Raw genomic sequence first — 20,898 nt, 5'->3', positions numbered from 1 at the left:
GGAATTTAAAGAGGGCGTTCGCTGAGTGCTGAGTGCACGTCAACACTGCGCACTGTCGGCGCATTGTAACGCATTATGACAGTGGGTTTTCAACCCTTTTCATATCAAGGCCCATTTTGACGCCAACGGACCACCATTTGATGACATTTAGCCTCTCAGACCCAAATCTAACAAATATTTTGTTTGGATAAAATGTTGTCCACAATCCCATGCTGTATTGATGTTGGTACTGTCCTTAGGGAGAGATAACAGGCAAACGTTGATCAAAATAACAATTATTCTTCATTCTCAAATTGTGTAGACTTCTTGTAAATTAATTAATGCAGATGTTTAACAATAATCTAACTCGTTGAGAGTGTAAAATGAAACCAAATGCAACCGGACGGGTCCATTTGGTTTCAAGAGTTAAAGATCTATAAGGGTCCTTTTGGTTACCAATCCATCATGTAGCTGGGGACAACCTGGAACCCTCCCAGGACCACTGGTTGAAAACCACTGCATGATGTCCTGTTTGTTTAGGTGCATTTAAAAAAAAAGAAAACACCATGTCAAATATATTTTAGAAAACAGCTGCAATATAATTATGTGTAATACACACTAATCATTACTATATCAACATTGTACATTTGCTCTGTGTAGTAGTATAGGCCTATAGTTAGTTTGTATATGTCATTAAATGTTCCTATGAAGTGAATATGAAGGACCCCAATGGAAACAAGCCATATAGGCTTTCTTGGGTTTTAAATCCTCTTCATAGCAAACCTTGTATTGAACTGTACTTTTTGTGTCAATCAATCAATCAATCAATCAATCAATCAATCAATCAATCAATCAATCAAGCACTCATTACGCAGAATCTCCCATTTCAAATGTATATAAATCTTTTGAAAAGCCTCTACAAAGTAACTAGTAACTAAAGTTTTCAAATAACTCTAGTATCCATCCATCCATCCATCTTCAACCACTTATCCGTAGTCGGGTCGCACCGTCGCGGGGGCAACAGCTCCACCAGTGTTCCAGCCTTCCCTCTCCAGAGCAACATCAGTGACTTCCTCCTGGGGGATCCCGAAACGCTCCAAGGTCAGTGAGTCGATGTGTTTCAACTGCGCCTCGGTCTGCCCCCCCGGGGGTCTCCTCCCAGTGGGACGTGCCTCGAGCCGAGGACCTCCCTAGGGAGACGCCCGAGAGGCATCCTAACCAGATGCCCAAACCACCTCCAAGTCTCTCTCGTGTGACTGAACTTCTCACCCTACTATCTCTAAGGGAGATGCCACTCACCCGTTGAAGAAAACACATTTTGGCCGCTTGTATTCGCGACCTCATTCTTGCGGTCATGCCCCACACTTGATGACCATATAGGTGAGAGTATAGGAACGAAGATTGATCGATAGACAGAGAGCTTTGCCTTCTGGCTCAACTCTCTTTTCGTCACAACAGTGCGGTATACAGCGACTGCAATACCGCCCCCTGCTACCTCCCATTCTCCGGCTGATCTCTTTGCCTCTGAGACGTAGTGGAGTGGAAGTAAAAGTATTGGAAATGGGAGATACTCAATACCTCAACGTTATTCTTAACTGCAGTATAGTCAATGTAGGCCTACTTATAGTTACATTCCACCGGTGCATGAGTGCCCGGCAAGACCAAGATATAAATACAGGCATCTATTAATAGCACGTCAGCGCGCACGCACACACACACGCACACACACGCACACGCACACACACAGACTGACAACAACCCAACTCGCTGTGGACAGGCTGTGTGTGAAGGTAGGCCTATAGAAACTGCATTATAGTGTAGGCTATACGCTTGAGTTATTGTGCGACTTATAATCATAAGAGCTATTGTATAGTCTTTAAGTTTATACTAGCAACAATTGCTGAAGCTTTGATATTAGCTGCTCTTATTAAAAGTAGGCTATCACCATGCAATGTCCCAGATCTAACCAATTCATCACAGCGGCATAGTCGGCATACCCAAAGGCATTACTCTCTCTCTGTCTCTCTGTCTCTCACACACACACACACACACACACACACACACACACACACACACACACACACACACACACACACACACACACACACACACACACACACACACACACACACACACACACACACACACACACACACACACACACACACACACACACACACACACGCAGGGCTCAAAGGCCTATTCATACTCCAGTTTTAGGTGATAAGGTGACCATCTAAACGTTGGTTAGTAAAAACAGAGAGATGTGTTTGGGTGAGTGGTGAGTCTCTTACCACCGCGGCTCAGTGACATCATGTTGAAGTTTTAGTAAAAACAGAGAGATGTGTTTGGGTGAGCGGTGAGTCTCTTACCACCACGGCTCAGTGACGTCATGTTGTAGTTTTAGTAAAAACAGAGAGATGTGTTTGGGGTGAGCGGTGAGTCTCTTACCACCACGGCTCAGTGACATCAAGTTGAAGTTTTAGTAAAAACAGAGAGATGTGTTTGGGGTGAGCGGTGAGTCTCTTACCACCACGGCTCAGTGACATCAAGTTGAAGTTTTAGTAAAAACAGAGAGATGTGTTTGGGTGAGCGGTGAGTCTCATCTATAGTGCAAGAAAAAGACAAAAAACAGGAAAAGAAAAGTGCAAGTGAAGTGAAGTGCAATACAGTTCGAGGTCAGCTGTTCAGCAGCCTGACTGCCTGGGGGTAAAAACTGTTACTGAGATGGGTGGTAGCCTACGAGATTTGATGCTCTGGTAGCGTTTTTTGGAAGGGAGTAGTTTGAACAGGGTATTTGCGGGGTGGCTGGTGTCTTCCATGATGTTATGGGCTTTTTTCATACAGCGCGTGGTGTAGATGTTATGGAGACTGGGTAATTCTGTAGTGCCGATGATTTTAGCTGCTGTTTTAATGGTCGTCTGCAACCTATTGCAATCCTGAGCGGTCGTGTTACCGTACCACACTGTGATACAGCCAGTTAAGACACTTTCAATTATACAGCGATAAAAAATCACTAGACCTTTTGCACTTAACTGTGAGTGGACGACCCAATTAAGCATTACACTTGTTTACAATATACAGTAGGTCCACCGTGTTCAATTCATCAAAACATTTAGAGACGTACAAATAGACACTTCTATAATATAGAAGACTATATATTATAGTCAAAGAACAGAACAGGAATTCATCATAAAGGAGGTAAAAAGGGGAAATAAACGTATACAGTGAGGGGGGAAAAGGGGGGTATCCGGAGCAGGCCTGTTACGGATTGAGATGGAACTGTTTTTATTTTAACATTGAACGTTAGGCCTAACTGTGACGACTCGAGCCAATGTGAATGATTTTAAAGGATGTTGATCAGTGCTTGTGCTTTCCTCTCAGGATCGATGGGGGACTTTCAGCAGTTTGAGCAGGACTTCTACCAGTCTGGATACTATGTGGATGACCAGGGAAACCCCGTCTCTTATAGCTCTGACCCTTACAGCGCCTACAGCCCAGAGTACCAGCATGAGTAAGTATATACTATACTCTAGGGCAGGGGTGCCCACACTTTTTTGACTTGAGAGCTACTTTCAAAATGACTAGATCTACCTACCGAAAAAAGAATATTATACCATTGCTGAAAATAGTTTCAATATATGGAATAGTGGCGCTGGTGTTACATATAAGACAAATGCACTTGGAATGGAGAAATGGAATAGGTATTAGGTAGTTTGTATTTAATCTGTAATGCTACTGATGTTTGTGCACAGCAACACTATTACAGTCAACACTATACAATATTGCATTGTGGGTTTAAGCTGACAGGCCCTTTTTTTATATCAATCAATGAATCAAGTCACATTAATTCAAGTAGCAGATGCCGAAAATATGTTTTTTATACTTTTTTAAGGGGCATGTCATGTGATCTACCTGCACAGCCCTTGTGATCTACTGGTAGATCACCATCTACCTTTTGGGCACCCCTGCTCTAGGGGATGTGCCGATGAGACATTTTGGCCGATATCGATATCCAATATAATTAATTGCTGTTATGGTTATGATATTACCAATGTCGATATGATCTGTATTGAAAGATTACAATAATTTATGTCCATTCTGAAAAATGCGTGTGACATGGTGTCTGCACTGCATGCTCATAGGCAAGTCAGATTTGAACTTTAATACCTTTATATTTAATATTGTGAGCTTGTAGATCTGTTCAAGCTGTTACTTTGGGCTTGTTTATCTGTAAAGACGATTAATCGAACCGATGCCGATTAATCTAAAAACGACTAAAATTGGCCGATACCGAAGTGTTTGACGATTAATCTCCCATCACTAATATGCTCCTATAGATGTGACCCTTACAGCGCCCCCTACAGCCCAGAGTACCAGCATGAGTGAGTATAATTATATACTCGTATAGCTGTGACCACCCCCTTTCATGACAACGCCAGGCCCAGGAAATAATTCCCAGTGCATTTTCCCCATATAGACATTTTAAAAAGTATTTATTTAAAGACCTTTTAAGCGTCGTACAAAGCCAACTCGAGTTGTGACTGACACATCATGACAATAAACACAATATTTTGGACCAAACAAATAATTACAAAGAAGAAAAACAACAACAAAAAAAGTGTTGTATAACCTGCCGTTTCCTTCTTCTTTCTAATTATTTGTTCGGCCCGAAACATTGTGTTTGTTGTCATGATTTCTCACAACTCGAGTTGGCTTTGTACGAGGCTTAAAAGGTCTTTAAATAAATACCTTTTGAAATGTCTATGAGGAAAATGAACGGGGTATCATTTCCTGGGCCCTGGTAGGGGGCGGGACTGCGACGCTCTATAGCTGTGACCCTTTCAGCACCCACAGCCCTGAGTACCACTATGAGACGGTGTCCGCCTGGACATTAAAGGACAACATAGCACCGTTTTTGAGTGATGCTATAGCCCCTCCTATGCCCAGCTTTCTGGGTCTGTGTGAACACAAACATTGGCTTGTGATTGGTCTTTATTATGATAATAATATACTGTAATAATAATATCCAAAACACAATTGCACAGAAAAAATTATCACAGATTTTTAAGTGGTGCAACCACTTCTACAACCAGCTTGCAATGTCCATGTACCTGTTTGTGTACGTGTTTATGTGTGTCAATGAGCATGAGTATGTTACTTATTAATAGCAGTAGGGGGCGCCAGAAACAGAGAGAGGGGTAGTGCTGTGTCTCTAATGAGAGAGAGAGAGAGAGAGAGGGGAGTTGCACCACTTGGTTCACACAGGTGTGATTTTTCAGTGTAAAGGGCCTTGCAAACGTGAAGCGAGGAACGCAGGCGTTGTTGCCTGGATCAACACACGTCTCCTCCAGGTCTGTTGAAGAGGGTTGCAACAAGGCAAGCGTACAAAAAAAGCCAAACAGAATCCAGGTCTGGTGAGTCGCGGGCGTACTGTGCACAACAATTTCACGGGACCGCGCTCACGTAAATACGCTTGCGTTGTCGCACCGCGACTTCTCAGAGCAAAAGCGCAGGTCTCATTGAAAAGGAACTATAGGCGCGTTTTCTCGCTCCCCGTTTGCAAGGCCCTTAACTCAATGAAGTATAAGTGAGGTTTGTTGGGTGCTAACAAACACGTGCCTCTCTTGCTACCGTGGGTGTGTAGGGAGATGGATGATGCAGCCATGCCTGGCATGTATGACCCTTCCCTGGGACAGGCCTACCACGGCCACATCTACCAGCCTACCATGAGCCCTGGGACTCCTGGGGACGCTGCAGGGACCGCTGGCTACGAAGACGAGCCTCCGCTCATGGAAGGTAAAAAAATATATATAATAAGAGGGGCGCTCTTATCATTATACAACAGTCATACATCATCTCATGAACAACTGCATTTATGCGATTGGTTAGGCGATTTGCTCGCCGACATATGACGTAAAATCTCCCTTCATTGTCCATGGCATTTAATGTTTGTGTTGCCACAGATTTACGTCATATTTGGCGGACATTTGACCTAATTTCTCCTTTCATTTCATTGCCAATGGCAAATGATTGAGACGTGTGAGGCAGTGTTTGTTTTTTGCAGCACATTTCTTTTTTAAATTTGGTCATAGTCTCTTGAATAGTTTATTTAGTTTTAGTCACATTTTGGTCACTTGGAATGTTTTAGTGTTAGTCTAGTTTTAGTCGACTAAATCTCATAAGATTCTAGTAGACTAAAATGTCTTTTGGCGGGCCTAAATCATGACCCAAGTATTCTGTAAACGTTCAAATATGTATTAAAAAAGGACAAAACAAATGTAATGTCACAAACACTCTGGCAATCTTGAAATGTTCCAGAGCTTGGCATCAATTTCGACCACATCTGGCAGAAGACCCTGACGGTGCTGAACCCTTTTAAGCCAGCAGATGGCAGCATCATGAACGAGACAGACCTGACAGGACCCTTCCTGTTCTGTGTGGCACTGGGAGCCACCTTACTGATGGTGAGTCAGTCAGTTGTAGATCTGCTATTTTCTATAGATTTTCCACACATTTTGAACTTGTGAAAATGTCCCATTCTGCAATATGAGCACTTTTACTTTTAGTACTTTAAGTACATTTTGATGCCGATACCTTTGTACTTTTACTCAAGTACATTTTCAATTCCATACTTTTACTTGTAACGAAGTAGACAATAGTTCTAAATTGCAGTATTGGTACTTTTTACTTAAGTAAAACTATTGAGTACTTTTTTTTCTCTCCACCACTGGATATAAACAGCTTTAACGTATAGAGTCTCTCATGTGTCATGTGTAAATAAACGAAGCTGCTTCTCTCACATGCCCCGGCCGCCACCCAGGCAGGTAAAGCCCACTTTGGCTACATCTACGGGATCAGCGCCATGGGCTGCACGGGCCTGTACAGCCTCCTCAACCTCATGTGTCCCCTGGCCGTGTCCTTCGGCTGCGTGGCCAGCGTCCTGGGATACTGCCTGCTGCCCATGGTGGCGCTGGCTGGCTCTGCGCTCTTCTTCTCCCTACAGTGAGTATATTATCATTTACAATGTATCCACACTTTTCCTGGGCTGTGTGTGCTCCAGTTCCTGTCGCTTTGATCCAATGAAAGCCAATGAAACTGGTCAGATGACCAATGATATCCAATGAAATCAACAGGAACTGGAGCACACACAGCCCAGGAAAAGTGTGGATAGGCATTATTTATAGCACATGTTTAGACCCATGAGGACGATTCTACAAACGCCACGCATATGTTTCCATGTCGGTCGTTCTCAAACATTTTCATGTTAATAAGGACCCCCCCCCAAAACATATTATGTAATTGGCTGCCGACCCCCATCCGAAAATATGTTTGTTACATTCCCTTATGTGTCTAGGGGTTATTAAAGGATGCAACACGGCTGGGCAAGTGAACTGTTGTTTATTTCACGTTACTACTGAACTATACTGCAATCTGGCGGAGTCAGGTTAACCATGGGGCACTCTGCTAATAGCTGTGTTCGTGATAGTCTTGTTGCATCTTTTCAACAGGGGCTACCAGGGCACCCTGCTAGCCGCGTTGGTGATAGCGTGGTGCAGTCTCTCGGCCTCCAAGATCTTCATCAGCACGCTGGCCATGACGGACCAGCAGCTGCTGGTGGCGTACCCCTGTGCCCTGCTGTATGGCGTGTTCGCCCTGCTCACTGTCTTCTAAATCCAGTGGTTCCCAAACCTTTTCACGTCAAGTATACCCCCACATTGACACTAACTATAGCCCGTGGAACCCCCCCATTTGAAAAGATGTGCCATGCAGGGACCCATAAGAGAAGATTTCCACGGCTCTAGCACAGATTCTCAACCATGCAGTTTAATTTCAAGGACCGACCAGTTTGACATGCATATTAGTCATACGGACCCCCATTTAGTGGCATTTCTATCTCTGGTATATAATTATTGTAAAATCAATGTTAATTTAACTCTCAGAGTTACAGACCCATATAAGGCTCTATTTAGTTCCAAAGTATCATTTAGCATTGGGGACCCCCTGGAACTCCCTCAAGGACCTCTGGGGTCCCCACTTTGGGAACCACTGTTCTAATCTAACACACTGCTGACCAGTGGTCCCAGCTAGTAGGGGGTCCCCAGCTTAAATGATTGGTGAACTCATGAGAGTGTATAAAAGCTCAGAGAGAGAGAGAGAGAGAGAGAGAGAGAGAGAGATGCAGCAGGGACCCCCACTATATATTGTATAAATGTTTTGTTGCAGATTAAACCTTTTCATAGATGTTATAGTATTTTTAAAACATTTAACTACTCAGCCACATCACAACAATGTTTTATCTTGTTTATTTGCACATTGTGACGCCTTTTCTGCTCTCATGTTGCTCTGTTGTAACTTGTGTTTTATAATTGTGTTATTAAAGTCAACTTACTTACACTGTACCTGCTTTATGTTAACAGTAGGGGGCGCCATAACATCACGTTTCCGCCTGTCAGTATACACAAACAACATGCAAAAAGACATACAGGGCTCAACATAATTGAAAAAGTACTTGAGTAAAAGTACAAAAGTATCGGCATCAAAATGTACCTATAGTAGTCATATTGCAGAATGTCCCATTTCACAAGTTCAAAATGTGTACAAAAGCTATTGCAAATAGCCAATCTACAAGCTCACAATGCGTCGCGTTTGACGCATTGTGAGATAGAAAGTCATATAATTAAATGGGGGCCATAATGCATGTCAAACTGGGGGTTCTTGAAATTAAAAGGGGTTGAGAAACACTGCTGAGTTGTAATAAAAAAAAAAAACATCTTCTCTTATGGGGGTCCTTGCATGGCATATCTTTTCAAATGGGGGGTCCTTGACGTGAAAAAGTATGGGAACCACTGGCCTATACTGTAGCAGTCTATCTGCCATTGTTTGGGGTGAATCTATGGAATAATCTGGACACTGACATAAAATTAAGCAATTCAATCGTATAAAATTCAAGAGAACATATAAAACAAAGCACTTTTTATACTACTTTCCATTGGTTTAATATTTTCGAGACAACACACAGACCGTGAAGGGTGTTATGTTCAATAGCACTGATTTATGCCACAAAAAAAAATATCACAAACCTCAAAAAGGGAGTTACGAGGTTTCCTCCCGACAGCAACGATATATCGGCACACCCCAGACGTGGTGGGGTCAGGTCCGTCCTCGGGTCACACCCCAGACGTGGTGTCGTCAGGTCCGTCCTCGGGTCACACCCCAGACGTGGTGTGGTCAGGTCCGTCCTCGGGTCACACCCCAGACGTGGTGTGGTCAGGTCCGTCCTTCGGGTCACACCCCAGACGTGGTATGTGGTCAGGTCCGTCCTCGGGTCACACCCCAGACGTGGTGGGGTCAGGTCCGTCCTCGGGTCACACCCCAGACGTGGTGGGGTCAGGTCCGTCCTCGGGTCACACCCCAGAAGTGGTGTGGTCAGGTCCGTCCTTCGGGTCACACCCCAGACGTGGTGGGGTCAGGTCCGTCCTCGGGTCACACCCCAGACGTGGTGTGGTCAGGTCCGTCCTTCGGGTCACACCCCAGACGTGGTATGTGGTCAGGTCCGTCCTCGGGTCACACCCCAGACGTGGTATGTGGTCAGGTCCGTCCTCGGGTCACACCCCAGACGTGGTGGGGTCAGGTCCGTCCTTCGGGTCACACCCCAGACGTGGTGTGTGGTCAGGGTCCGTCCTCAGGTCAGCGTGTGGCGTTTTTGAGCGAGGACGCTGCTGCGGCGGTATCGGGCCTCCGCCGCCGGGCGCAGGCGGCGCCAGAAGTCCAGCATCTGGTGGGGCGTGACGCGGTGAGCGGTGACCAGGCGGCTGTAGCCGTCGACGGGCCCACGTCCCTCGTAGAGGAACAGCGAGGGACTCGGCGGCGGCGTGACGGGGACACGCAGCCTGTCCAGCGCCATGCCCACGTGCACGTCCTCGAAGGGGAAGTGGGGGACGCCCAGTGAGCCGCCGTAGATCCGCGCCGCCAGCTCCCCCGAGAGCACGTAGCCCGTCCCGGAGCAGTAGTAGGGGTACTCCACTTCGGACACGTACCACTTGCTGCCTTTGTTTCGGTGCGGCCCGCCCTTCATGACGTGGCCCGTGAACACGTTCCTCCTCCGGGGCCTCACGCCGTCGGGGCGCCAGCGGAGCAGCTCGTGCACGAGGTACTCGGTGTTGACGAAGACGTCGCTGTCGGTCTTCATGACGTAGGCGGCGCGCGGGCAGTGGCGCGCCACCCAGTTGAGGCCCATCAGCGTCTTGGCGGTCAGGTTGCGGTAAGAGTCCACGAAGTCCTGCTGCAGGATGTCGCCGTGCCTCCGGCTCTCCTGCTCCAGGGCGCCACCGACAGGCTCCTCCCCCTCCTCCTTCACCCCCAGCAGGAACAGACGCACCACCCGCGTTATATAAACGCTCCTGACGAGTGTCGTCATCCACCCCCAACGTCACCCTGAGCCAATCGTATTAAATCTTGTATAGATCTCCTGTTTTATAGGCAAAGAGATTCGGTGCTGTCTGCAGGTGTTCTCAATGACAATGTGATTTTTTTGTCTTAAAATGGACTCGTACTGCCAAAGCCTGATTATCGCATAAAGGTTAACGTGCTGGCTAGATCAGTGGTTCCCAAACGTTTTCATGTCAAGGACCCCCCAAAATGGGCCTGCTGACCCCCCCATTTCAAAATATAGTGACTGGGTGGGAACAAACACTGGTATACTGGCTAGAAGCTTCTACTATACCACTGTGGTTGATTTAACAATCTGGCGCTGGTGATGTGGGAAGGCCGGGTCTTTATAGGCTGGAGTTGATGAGCTGATGGCAGGCAGGAGCGTAGATTGGAATGAAGGGACTGGAAACAGGTGAGCCAAGAGGTAAATGGAGCCCAGCCTACGCCCACACACACACACGCCCACACATAGCACAGACACTGACAAGACAGAGACAGACAAGAAAAACACAGCCCTGCCTGGGACTGTGACACCTATCTTCAAATAAATTGATCCTTACTAATAATCATGATAAAATAGAAAAATAAATATAATGAAATAATCTATACTCAGTCTGTGTCTCATGGGAGGGCTGTGGGAAGTTCAGAAACCAGTCTGTGTCTCATGGGAGGGCTGTAGGCAGTTCAGAAACCAGTCTGTGTCTCATGGGAGGGCTGTGGGCATGCAGTTCAGAAACCAGTCTGTGTCTCATGGGAGGGCTGTGGGCAGTTCAGAAACCAGTCTGTGTCTCATGGGAGGGCTGTGGGCAGTTCAGAAACCAGTCTGTGTCTCATGGGAGGGCTGTGGGCAGTTCAGAAACCAGTCTGTGTCTTATGGGAGGGCTGTGGGCAGTTCAGAAACCAGTCTGTGTCTCATGGGAGGGCTGTGGGCAGTTCAGAAACCAGTCTGTGTCTCATGGGGGGGCTGTGGGCAGTTCAGAAACCAGTCTGTGTCTCATGGGAGGGCTGTGGGCAGTTCAGAAACCAGTCTGTGTCTCATGGGAGGGCTGTGGGCAGTTCAGAAACCAGTCTGTGTCTCATGGGAGGGCTGTGGGCAGTTCAGAAACCAGTCTGTGTCTCATAGGAGGGCTACGGGCAGTTCAGAAACCAGTCTGTGTCTCATGGGAGGGCTGTGGGCAGTTCAGAAACCAGTCTGTGTCTCATGGGAGGGCTGTGGGCAGTTCAGAAACCAGTCTGTGTCTCATGGGAGGGCTGTGGGCAGTTCAGAAACCAGTCTGTGTCTCATGGGAGGGCTGTGGGCAGTTCAGAAACCAGTCTGTGTCTCATGGGAGGGCTGTGGGCAGTTCAGAAACCAGTCTGTGTCTCATGGGAGGGCTGTGGGCAGTTCAGAAACCAGTCTGTGTCTCATGGGAGGGCTGTGGGCAGTTCAGAAACCAGTCTGTGTCTCATGGGAGGGCTGTGGGCAGTTCAGAAACCAGTCTGTGTCTCATGGGAGGGCTGTGGGCAGTTCAGAAACCAGTCTGTGTCTCATGGGAGGGCTGTGGGCAGTTCAGAAACCAGTCTGTGTCTCATGGGAGGGCTGTGGGCAGTTCAGAAACCAGTCTGTGTCTCATAGGAGGGCTGTGGGCCAGTGCTCCAGTGACATCATCGATGGGGAATCCAAGCCATAATAGAAAGTACAGGCTTTCTATTCCAGAAAAGTTTCAATGCAAAAATGGAAGCCATCATTCACATGATAATAAAAATCTATATGCATATTTTTTGTTTAAAACGCATGGACTTGAAAAAAAGAGCAACATTTAACATTAAACACAAGTGACTGCATAAACGCAGCGAGAACTCAACCTGCCAGTAAATGAGTTAAGAAGTGCAGTCAGTGTCTCTACAACATAATGTCAGTTCATTCTCTCCGACTCCTAAAACCTCTTGACCTGTATAGCCCCTGTGGCGAGGACACCGTCTGATCCACGCACGCACGCACGCACGCACGCACACACAGTCACACACAGTCACACACAGTCACACACACTTACCCCCATGCTAGATCTGCGGTTTAGCTATAGTGGCGAAGCTGAATCAACAACCAACCCCCCCTCCTCTCTCTGAGTCTCTGGTCTTTGCCTCCTGTCAGCAGAGCGGTGGGGGGGGGGTCGTCCCGGCAGAAACACGGGGGCAGGTGGATAAACTTCAAACATTGTGTGACTTCCAGTTCCCATGAGGCAGTGGCGGGGCGTCCCGCGCCCGGGGCGACGGGACGGGACGGAACGCGAGGTGTTTGTGTGCGGACGCCGTCGGAAACCTCATGCCTGCATGGTTGTGGGAAACCAATAGGAAGTCGGCGTCAGTCGTTGTTTGTCCCGCCCCCCTCTATGCCCTGTCGCAGCCATGAAAAAACATAATAGATGCCTTATTGGTCGCTGCCCTTTCGCTGGAGAGACCCGACCGACTCCAACGGGAGGAGGACGAAGTCAAGCGGAATCTCGGAAGGCAAAGTGCTGCTGCGGGAAAGAGGGATTGGCCTATACCGAACGTCCCCTTCCGTTATGCTTTGCAAGGAATCTCGGGAAAGCTTGCCAATGCAATCCAATCACGCATCGCCGTCGCCTTCCGTTGCCTCCGTGTTGCTTTCCGTTGAGATACAGACGGCCCAGAGGCGGAAAAGGCGTCTACCTTTATATGTCTATGTGTATGGTAGTTGGCCCACTATAGGGCCTGTCACAGCCCCTGTAGTTGGCCCACTATAGGGCCTGTCACAGCCCCTGTAGTTGGCCCACTATAGGGCCTGTCACAGCCTCTGTAGTTGGCCTACTATGGCCTGTCACAGCCCCTGTAGTTGGCCCACTATAGGGCCTGTCACAGCCCCTGTAGTTGGCCTACTATAGGGCCTGTCACAGCCCCTGTAGTTGGCCCACTATAGGGCCTGTCACAGCCCCTGTAGTTGGCCTACTATAGGGCCTGTCACAGCCCCTGTAGTTGTCCTACTATGGCCTGTCACAGCCCCTGTAGTTGGCCTACTATAGGGCCTGTCACAGCCCCTGTAGTTGGCCCACTATAGGGCCTGTCACAGCCCCTGTAGTTGGCCTACTATAGGGCCTGTCACAGAACCTGTAGTTGTCCTACTATGGCCTGTCACAGCCCCTGTAGTTGGCCTACTATGGCCTGTCACAGCCCCTGTAGTTGGCCTACTATTAGGGCCTGTCACAGCCCCTGTAGTTGGCCTACTATTAGGGTCTGTCACAGCCCCTGTAGTTGGCCTACTATCAGGGCCTGTCACAGCCCCTGTAGTTGGCCTACTATTAGGGCCTGTCACAGCCCCTGTAGTTGGCCTACTATAGGGCCTGTCACAGCCCCTGTAGTTGGCCTACTATTAGGGCCTGTCACAGCCCCTGTAGTTGCCCTACTATTAGGGCCTGTCACAGCCCCTGTAGTTGCTAGTTGGCCTGTGTGGTTGGTTATGTAGACCTATATAGTCTTGTTATGTGCTTCCCACAGATTCTGCTGAGTTGCCAATCAGGTGCATTGTAAGCACCTGGCCAGTGTTCCCAAGACATAAAAGGCCGGATGTGGCCACACTCAGTCTCTCCTTTCCTGAGAGCAGCAGCACTTTGATTGGCACCATTCAACAGCCCACACCACGCATCCACTCACTTACACTCTGAAACTCTGATCTACTGATTAACGCACACCACATTTGATGAATATTTCAATTAAGTTATGTTGTAAATAAATGTATGCTTGTGTACACTTCCTCCTTTTTGTTATGGCCTATAAGAAGAGCCAGACAGGTCATAACAGGCCAGAAAAGCATATAGGGCTCTTAAGTCCGGCATTGCTCTGAAGCGCACCTGAAACCAATCAATGAGATGATTTCCGCAAAGTCTCAAAAACTCAATGTCAAAATCAACAGCGGCTGACAGTACACCTGCCTCACCGTGTCATTGGCTACGGCCCGCTGTCGGAGAAGTCCTTGCTCTAGTCTGGACTGGAGTGCACCGGACGTCAACATTGCTCAAAAATGACAACAGCTCGTCGTCCTCAAAGGGAATGGCAGATGCTCCGTCATAATTTGTAGCAGATCGTGCTGTCTTCATAGACTTGTGTAATTCACTGTGGGGGAATCGAAAGCGTTCCTGTGTGTGTGTGTGTGTGTGTGTGTGTGTGTGTGTGTGTGTGTGTGTGTGAGAGAGAAACATCAGATACCTTAACCAGGACAGTGTCAACGATAAGTGTGACGACGAAGACGAAGTAATCGTCCTTGAAAGGCGCAGGTGTCAGGGAGTGTTTTTGATTCGAGCCAAAGTTGCATGAGTCTAGGAGGTTGAGATGTCATGTTGGATTGGCGCAACACACAGGCAGCAAAGGGCTGCCTATTATGGAGCAAAGGGCCCCCCGCGGGGCCCCTGGCCTGGCCTGGAACACAGGCAGCAGCAAAGGGCCCGCACGCAGGGGCCTCCTGGCGCAGTAAGGAGCCCCATCAGGGACAGCTGTCCCTCTTAAAAAAACAACAAAAAACACAGCATGCGATGCCTCTGGTCGAGACACACAGCTTCCCGATGCAACTGAACAAAACAAAGGCTCTCTAAACACTAATAAACCTCCGGACACATCTGCAGACGGATGGGGGGGAAGGGGGGGGGTGCACGTATACACCAGGGGGGAGGGGGTCAGCTGACTGCTTCTGCGCCGAGCGGCCGGCTGCAGCCGCGCAGGGAGCATTGTGATGGGAGAGTAAATAAAGATGGGAGGTGACCCCCCCTCAGCAGTGGGTGGTGGAAAGTAACTTACGTATGAATACTTCTACTCCACTACATTTGCAAGGCAAATATTGTACTTTTTGGCTATTTCGGTTCTACACGTTACATTCCCATTAACAATGAAGCAATAGACAACTAGAAATGCACTCTGTCGAGGTGCCAACGTGCGCCTTGCACACAAGTAGGCCATACTGTATACATGGCCCTACTTGTGCACCAGGTATCGAGTCGGTCGGACCCCTGGTTCTCCAGAACCACCACAAAAGGCTCTGGTCAGGCTCTGCCAGTGGGCCTAATGAGGCCAACTCCTTTCACCTGGGCCAGGCTCTGGCAGTGGGCCTTATGAGGCCAACTCCTTTCACCTGGGCCATGGCTCTGGCAGTGGGCCTAATGAGGCCAACTCCTTTCACCTGGGCCATGGCTCTGCCAGCGGGCCTAATGAGGCCAACTCCTTTCACCTGGGCCAGGCTCTGCCAGCGGGCCTTATGAGGCCAACTCCTTTCACCTGGGCCATGGCTCTGGCAGTGGGCCTAATGAGGCCAACTCCTTTCACCTGGGCCAGGCTCTGCCAGTGGGCCTTATGAGGCCAACGCCTTTGCACCTGTGCAATTTCCAGCCTCTGCCTTAGCCAATTGAGGCTCAACCAATCAGGCTCTGCCACTGGGCCGAATTGATTGCCAAAGTACACGTTTTCAGATTGCAGTCTTCACACACAGGCACATACGTACATACACCGGCTGACAGTTAAAACGGGTGCTATGACAGCGTATATCACTAGGTTCCCTATAATGAGTATCATTTTGGAGTTATGTTAAAAAGGTTTGGGAAGCACTGTCTTACTGACAGAAAGGGTCCTATATAGTACCACTGTCAGAATGGTCCGCCTGCCTGCCTGGTCCCTCCAGGAGCCCCGTCCTCCTGGCCCAGTGAAAACACAGCTGTGTGGAGGAGCTCCAGTCCTCTAGACAACTTGTTCATGTCAAGGACCCCCAACTGAACAATTATTTGCCCGCGGACCCCCATTTGAAAAGACATTCTCCGTTCATTTTCCACATAGACATTTCAAAAAGTATTTATTTAACGACCTTTTAAAGGGACACTTCACCCTTTTTGCAAAAAAATATATGTTAATGACGTTTAGAAGCTTTAGATCACTTTCCTGGGGGTATTTATGTGTGTAATATGTGGATATTTTAGATTGTAGCAGTGAGCCTGTTGTCTCTGATGTCATCAACACTGGTCTCACTACCTTCCTGGACTACAATTCCCATAATTCTTTGGTGCACTGCTCCTCCTTGTGGATAGGGGGGAGAGCTGTCTTACTGAGACAACATGTAGTCCAGGAAGGAAGTGAGCCCAGTGTCCATGACATCAGAGACAACAGGCTCACTGCTACAATCTAAAATATCTAAAACCACATATTCCACACATAAAGACCCCCAGGAAAGTGTTCTAAAGCTTCTAAACGTCATTAACATATATATTTTTGCAAAAAGGGTGAAGTGTCCCTTTAAGCCTCGTACAAAGCCAACTCTTGGCGTGACAAATCATGACAACAAACACAATTTTTTGGGCCGAACAAATAATTGGAAAGAAGAACAAAACGGCAGGTTACAACACTTTTCTTTGTTTGTTTTTCTTCTGGGCCTGGCGTCGTCATGAAAGGGGGCGGGACTGCGACGTCCCTCCCCCTTTCAGAACAACGAGTGGCCCAGGAAATAAATCCCAATGCATTTTTCCCATAGGCATTTCTTAAAGTATTTATTTAACGACGGTTACGCCGCGGACAAAGCCAACTCGGATCGTGACAAATCATGACAATGAACACAATGTTTTGGGCCGATCAAATAATTTATAAGAAGAAAAACAAAACAAAGAGTGTTGTCTCCTGCCTTTATTTTCTTCTTTCTAATGATTTGATCGGCCCAAAATATTGTGTTCATTGTCATGATTTGTCACGATCCGAGTTGGCTTTGTCCGCGGCGTAACTGTCTTTAAAAAAATACTTTAAAGAAATGCCTATGAGGAAAATGAACGGCGATTTATTTTCCGGGTCTCTCGAGGGGGCGGGACTGCGACACACTCTATTGGAGTCCAACTAGTGGTTCTCAAATGTTTTATTTGCAAAGACCCCTTAAACTCTGAGAGTGTACAAACGCACACAAAATAAAATCTCTCCTGGGGGTTTCTTGGCACAAAACATTGTTAGATGCGGGTCCGCGGCCAAACGTATTTATATATCAATTTGGAGGTCCTTTGGGGGCATGAAAAAGTTTGAGAACCACATGAGGCTTTAACACGTGGGTCGCTGAATGATCAAATAAAAAGCGGACCTCTCCTTTCCTCCATGTCTTCCAGTCCATTATGAATACACTACACTACACTACACTACACTACACTACACTACACTACACTACACTACACTACAGCACACACATACAGGTCTCCACGGAACCTGTTCGCTGGCAAACAGCCATTCCTGGGCTCCGACGCTATGCGAGTATACCAGCCCTTTATCTGCGCTTTCCATCATATTTCCTAATTTCAGCTGGAAGCGAGCCAAGTCTACCACAAGCTTGAAGGAAAACAGCGTGGCTGTTTGGTTTGGCTCACGAACACCCCCCCCCCCCCCCCCCACCCAGCTCCCTCCTCTCCTGCTCCCCCCCCACACCCCCACCCCCCGTATCCCCCGGTGGGTCCGCACATCCAGTACCGTTGCGATCCGCAAGAGAGAGAGAGAGAGAGAGAGAGCCTAGCTATAGACCTAACCCCTTAAGACCCGAGGAGACCCCTGCAGTCTATATACGAAACGTCTTCTAAATCCTGACGCTATATATGCAACATCAGTGGTTCAGAAACTGGTTCTCAAACGTGCAGCGTCAGTCCGACATCCCAATAATCCGACACCCCATAAGTCCGACTATACCCAATACTCCGACCACAGGAACCCTATTCCCAAACCCTTACCCATATAACGTTTCGAAAAAGCCACGGGCGAGTCTTAACCGGCCACGCAGTCAGACGGGAAGTCGGACTAACACATGCCCCCAACCCCCCCCTCAAACCATTTCATGTCGAGGACCACCCCAAAAATATAGTATAGTAGTATCTCGGCCGCCGATATGAGCTTGTACAGTTCTGCTATTTTCTTAACAGCCAAAGTGTATAAGACAATTGGTGTCAAATATCGCCTAAAGTCTAAAACAATAACACAGATGCGTTCCCGGCGTAAATGGGCTAAATGAACTTTTCAACCCCCCCCCCCCCACACACACACACACACACACACACAGTGTATACATAACAAATTATTTTAAGCTGTCGTGCCGCGCTGCTTTATTTGTAACGATTACCCCAGACACGATTTGAATGCCGGCGAGTAAATCGGTGAGTTAGTGATAAGGACTGTAGCCTAGGATCGGATCGACGCGCGGAACGGTACGCATGTGCGTGTTGGGCTTTTCCCCTCTCTCTCTTTCTCTCTCTCTCTCGCCCCCCCCCCCCCCCACACACACACTCGACACGGACGAGCGGCAGAGTTTTAAGTTCACATGCAGTGGGCTTTATTGATGGCGCATTTACGCTCTCCAGACACAATGCAATTAATCACAGGGAAATAATAACAGGGGTGGTGTTATATGCCGTGTTGCATGATCACTGTGACTGCATTCATTTGGGTGTAAATGATGGAATGCTCATTGTGAAACCAACGGGGGATATGATATTTGAGGTTCATGATAAGTGCCGCTATAGTTAAGACACATGTACATGTCATTTGTCTACACTAATGCAGCGCACTGACGGTTATGGGATCACATTTCTGGCATGTGTGTAATGATCCAGCATGTGGTCAGTGTCATTTGGATCATGCGTAACGATCTAGCCGGTCCATTTGTACACTCTCAGAGTTACACATCCGGCCGTAAGGGTCCATTTTGGTCCAATTGTAGACCCGGAGTTATAGACCCATAAGGGTTTAACTGGGGACCCCCTGAAGGACCACTGGGGGTCCTTCATTACTTGCGCAAGCAAAGAGCGTGCAAGTACTAGTTTCGCCCGGGACTCGTATGCACCGTCCCAGCCGTCCCGCCAATTTTGATGCGTATGCACCGTCCCAGCAAATGATATACATAGTAGGCCTATATGTATAACTAGCTCTCAATGATGACTTAAAGCGGGACTGACACGCCTCTCGGGAAGCTATTAAGGCTATTAACGCTAGCATCTAGATTGTGACGTCAAGTCGGGCCAGCTCAATTTGACCAATAAAATTGATCTTGTATCTGGTCTAAATGTCAGAGCGGCTCTGGGCTCTGCGAGTTAGCGTTCCTGGTGGCTATCAACTCATGCTAGTGGTTTTGAGGTCACTTTTAGCTTCATAGCTGGGTAAAAGTTTGGTGGAAAAATTATAATTTTTTTCCAAAATCTTCTTAGAATGATACCGAGTTGACGTGTAAGTTTTAGGGAAAACTGTTGCATAATCGCAATTTCGCGTGACGGGTTCCATTGTACCTATCTTGTCTATCTGTCTCCCCGCTCCCCATGCGTAACCACGGCTAAGTGCTGAGCCGGGAGCCCTGGAGCTTCACAGCCAGTTTACACTGGTCTGCCTGTCTAGCGGGCACTGTGACTGCGCCAGGCTACCTGAGCCCTCTCACACACACACACACACACTCACTCACTCACTCACTCACTCACTCACTCACATCTCCTCTCTCTCTCTCTCTCTCTCTCTCTCTCTCTCTCTCTCTCTCTCTCTCTCTCTCTCTCTCTCTCTCTCTCTCTCTCTCTCTCTCTCTCTCTCTCTCTCTCTCTCTCTCTCTCACACACCGATATGGGGGCGGTCTCTCTCTCTCTCTCTCACACACACACACACACAGGTTCAGGGAGGATCGCATGGGTGACAATTTGACAAAGCTTTGTAAATAATAAACACAACTCTTCGCGTTCACAACAGCTATACACAGGCTAAAACATATCGATATATCCATTTGTATTAAAATGAACGTCACCCCACTTGATCTAGTAAGAGTATAATATCTGTTCCAACGTGGGCTTTGTGAAATACTGTACAAAAAAATGTGTGCTGTAAGCCCTTACTTTTCTATGGAGATAAAGACTAATCATTGTGTATATTCCTGCACTATACCTGCATCGAGTGATCTTGGTACATAGAAGTTGATCTATTGAAGATTTGACCTTCAAAGTACATAATTTTTGTTTTGATTGTATTGCTGTATTGTTCTTTCTGCTTTGGCAATGTAAACGTATGTTTTCTCATGCCAATAAAGCCCTTTGAATTGAATTGAAAGGCACAGATTCTGTGCGCGGGTAAAGTGCGCGGGGCATCTGAGCAATCATACCAAGTTGATTATATCGATATGTTTTAGCCTGTGTATAGCTGTTGTGAACGCGAAGAGTTGTTTATTTACCAAGAGCATCGGCTCTATCCGTCATCCATTGCAACTGCAAAACGGCGAGACGCGGTGTGTGTGTGTGTGAGAGAGAGAGAGAGTTTATTTTTTCATGTCTTTGATATTATGTTGTTATTTGTAATATCTGTGAGTGTGCTTTGGCAACACTTGTAAAACGTCATGCCAATAAAGCCTGTTGAATTGAATTGAATTGAATTGAATTGAATTGAGAGAGAGAGAGAGAGGGCCCTCATAATACCCATACAATGTTTTTCACTCATGAATTATGTAGACAGTCTTAGCCATAGCCGACGTCA

General features: G+C 47.5%; 1 protein-coding gene across 2 annotated transcripts; it reads left to right on the top strand.

Annotated features, from left to right (window-relative positions):
* Nucleotides 1-1,685: 1,685 nt before the first annotated feature.
* LOC308312230 (protein YIPF7-like) lies at nt 1,686-8,878 on the top strand. Of its 2 annotated transcripts, XM_080794612.1 has the most exons (7): nt 1,686-1,769; nt 3,364-3,493; nt 4,320-4,364; nt 5,627-5,778; nt 6,301-6,446; nt 6,803-6,984; nt 7,491-8,877. In XM_080794612.1, exons 2-7 carry the CDS (start codon nt 3,369-3,371, stop codon nt 7,651-7,653), a joined length of 813 nt encoding a protein of 270 aa, XP_080650738.1. In that variant the 5' UTR covers nt 1,686-1,769; nt 3,364-3,368; the 3' UTR covers nt 7,654-8,877. The 2 variants fall into 2 exon arrangements, with proteins under 2 accessions (XP_080650738.1, XP_080650739.1); XM_080794613.1 differs by lacking the exon at nt 4,320-4,364 and having other exon boundaries at nt 7,491-8,878.
* The last annotated feature ends 12,020 nt before the right edge of the window (nt 8,879-20,898 follow it).

The sequence above is a fragment of the Protomyctophum bolini genome, assembly GCF_963924005.1.
Source record: "Protomyctophum bolini genome assembly, contig: SCAFFOLD_327, whole genome shotgun sequence".
Taxonomy (NCBI): Eukaryota; Metazoa; Chordata; class Actinopteri; order Myctophiformes; family Myctophidae; genus Protomyctophum; species Protomyctophum bolini.
The sequence above is the reverse complement of the archived record's forward strand: the minus strand, read 5'-3'. Positions and strand labels throughout refer to the sequence as shown.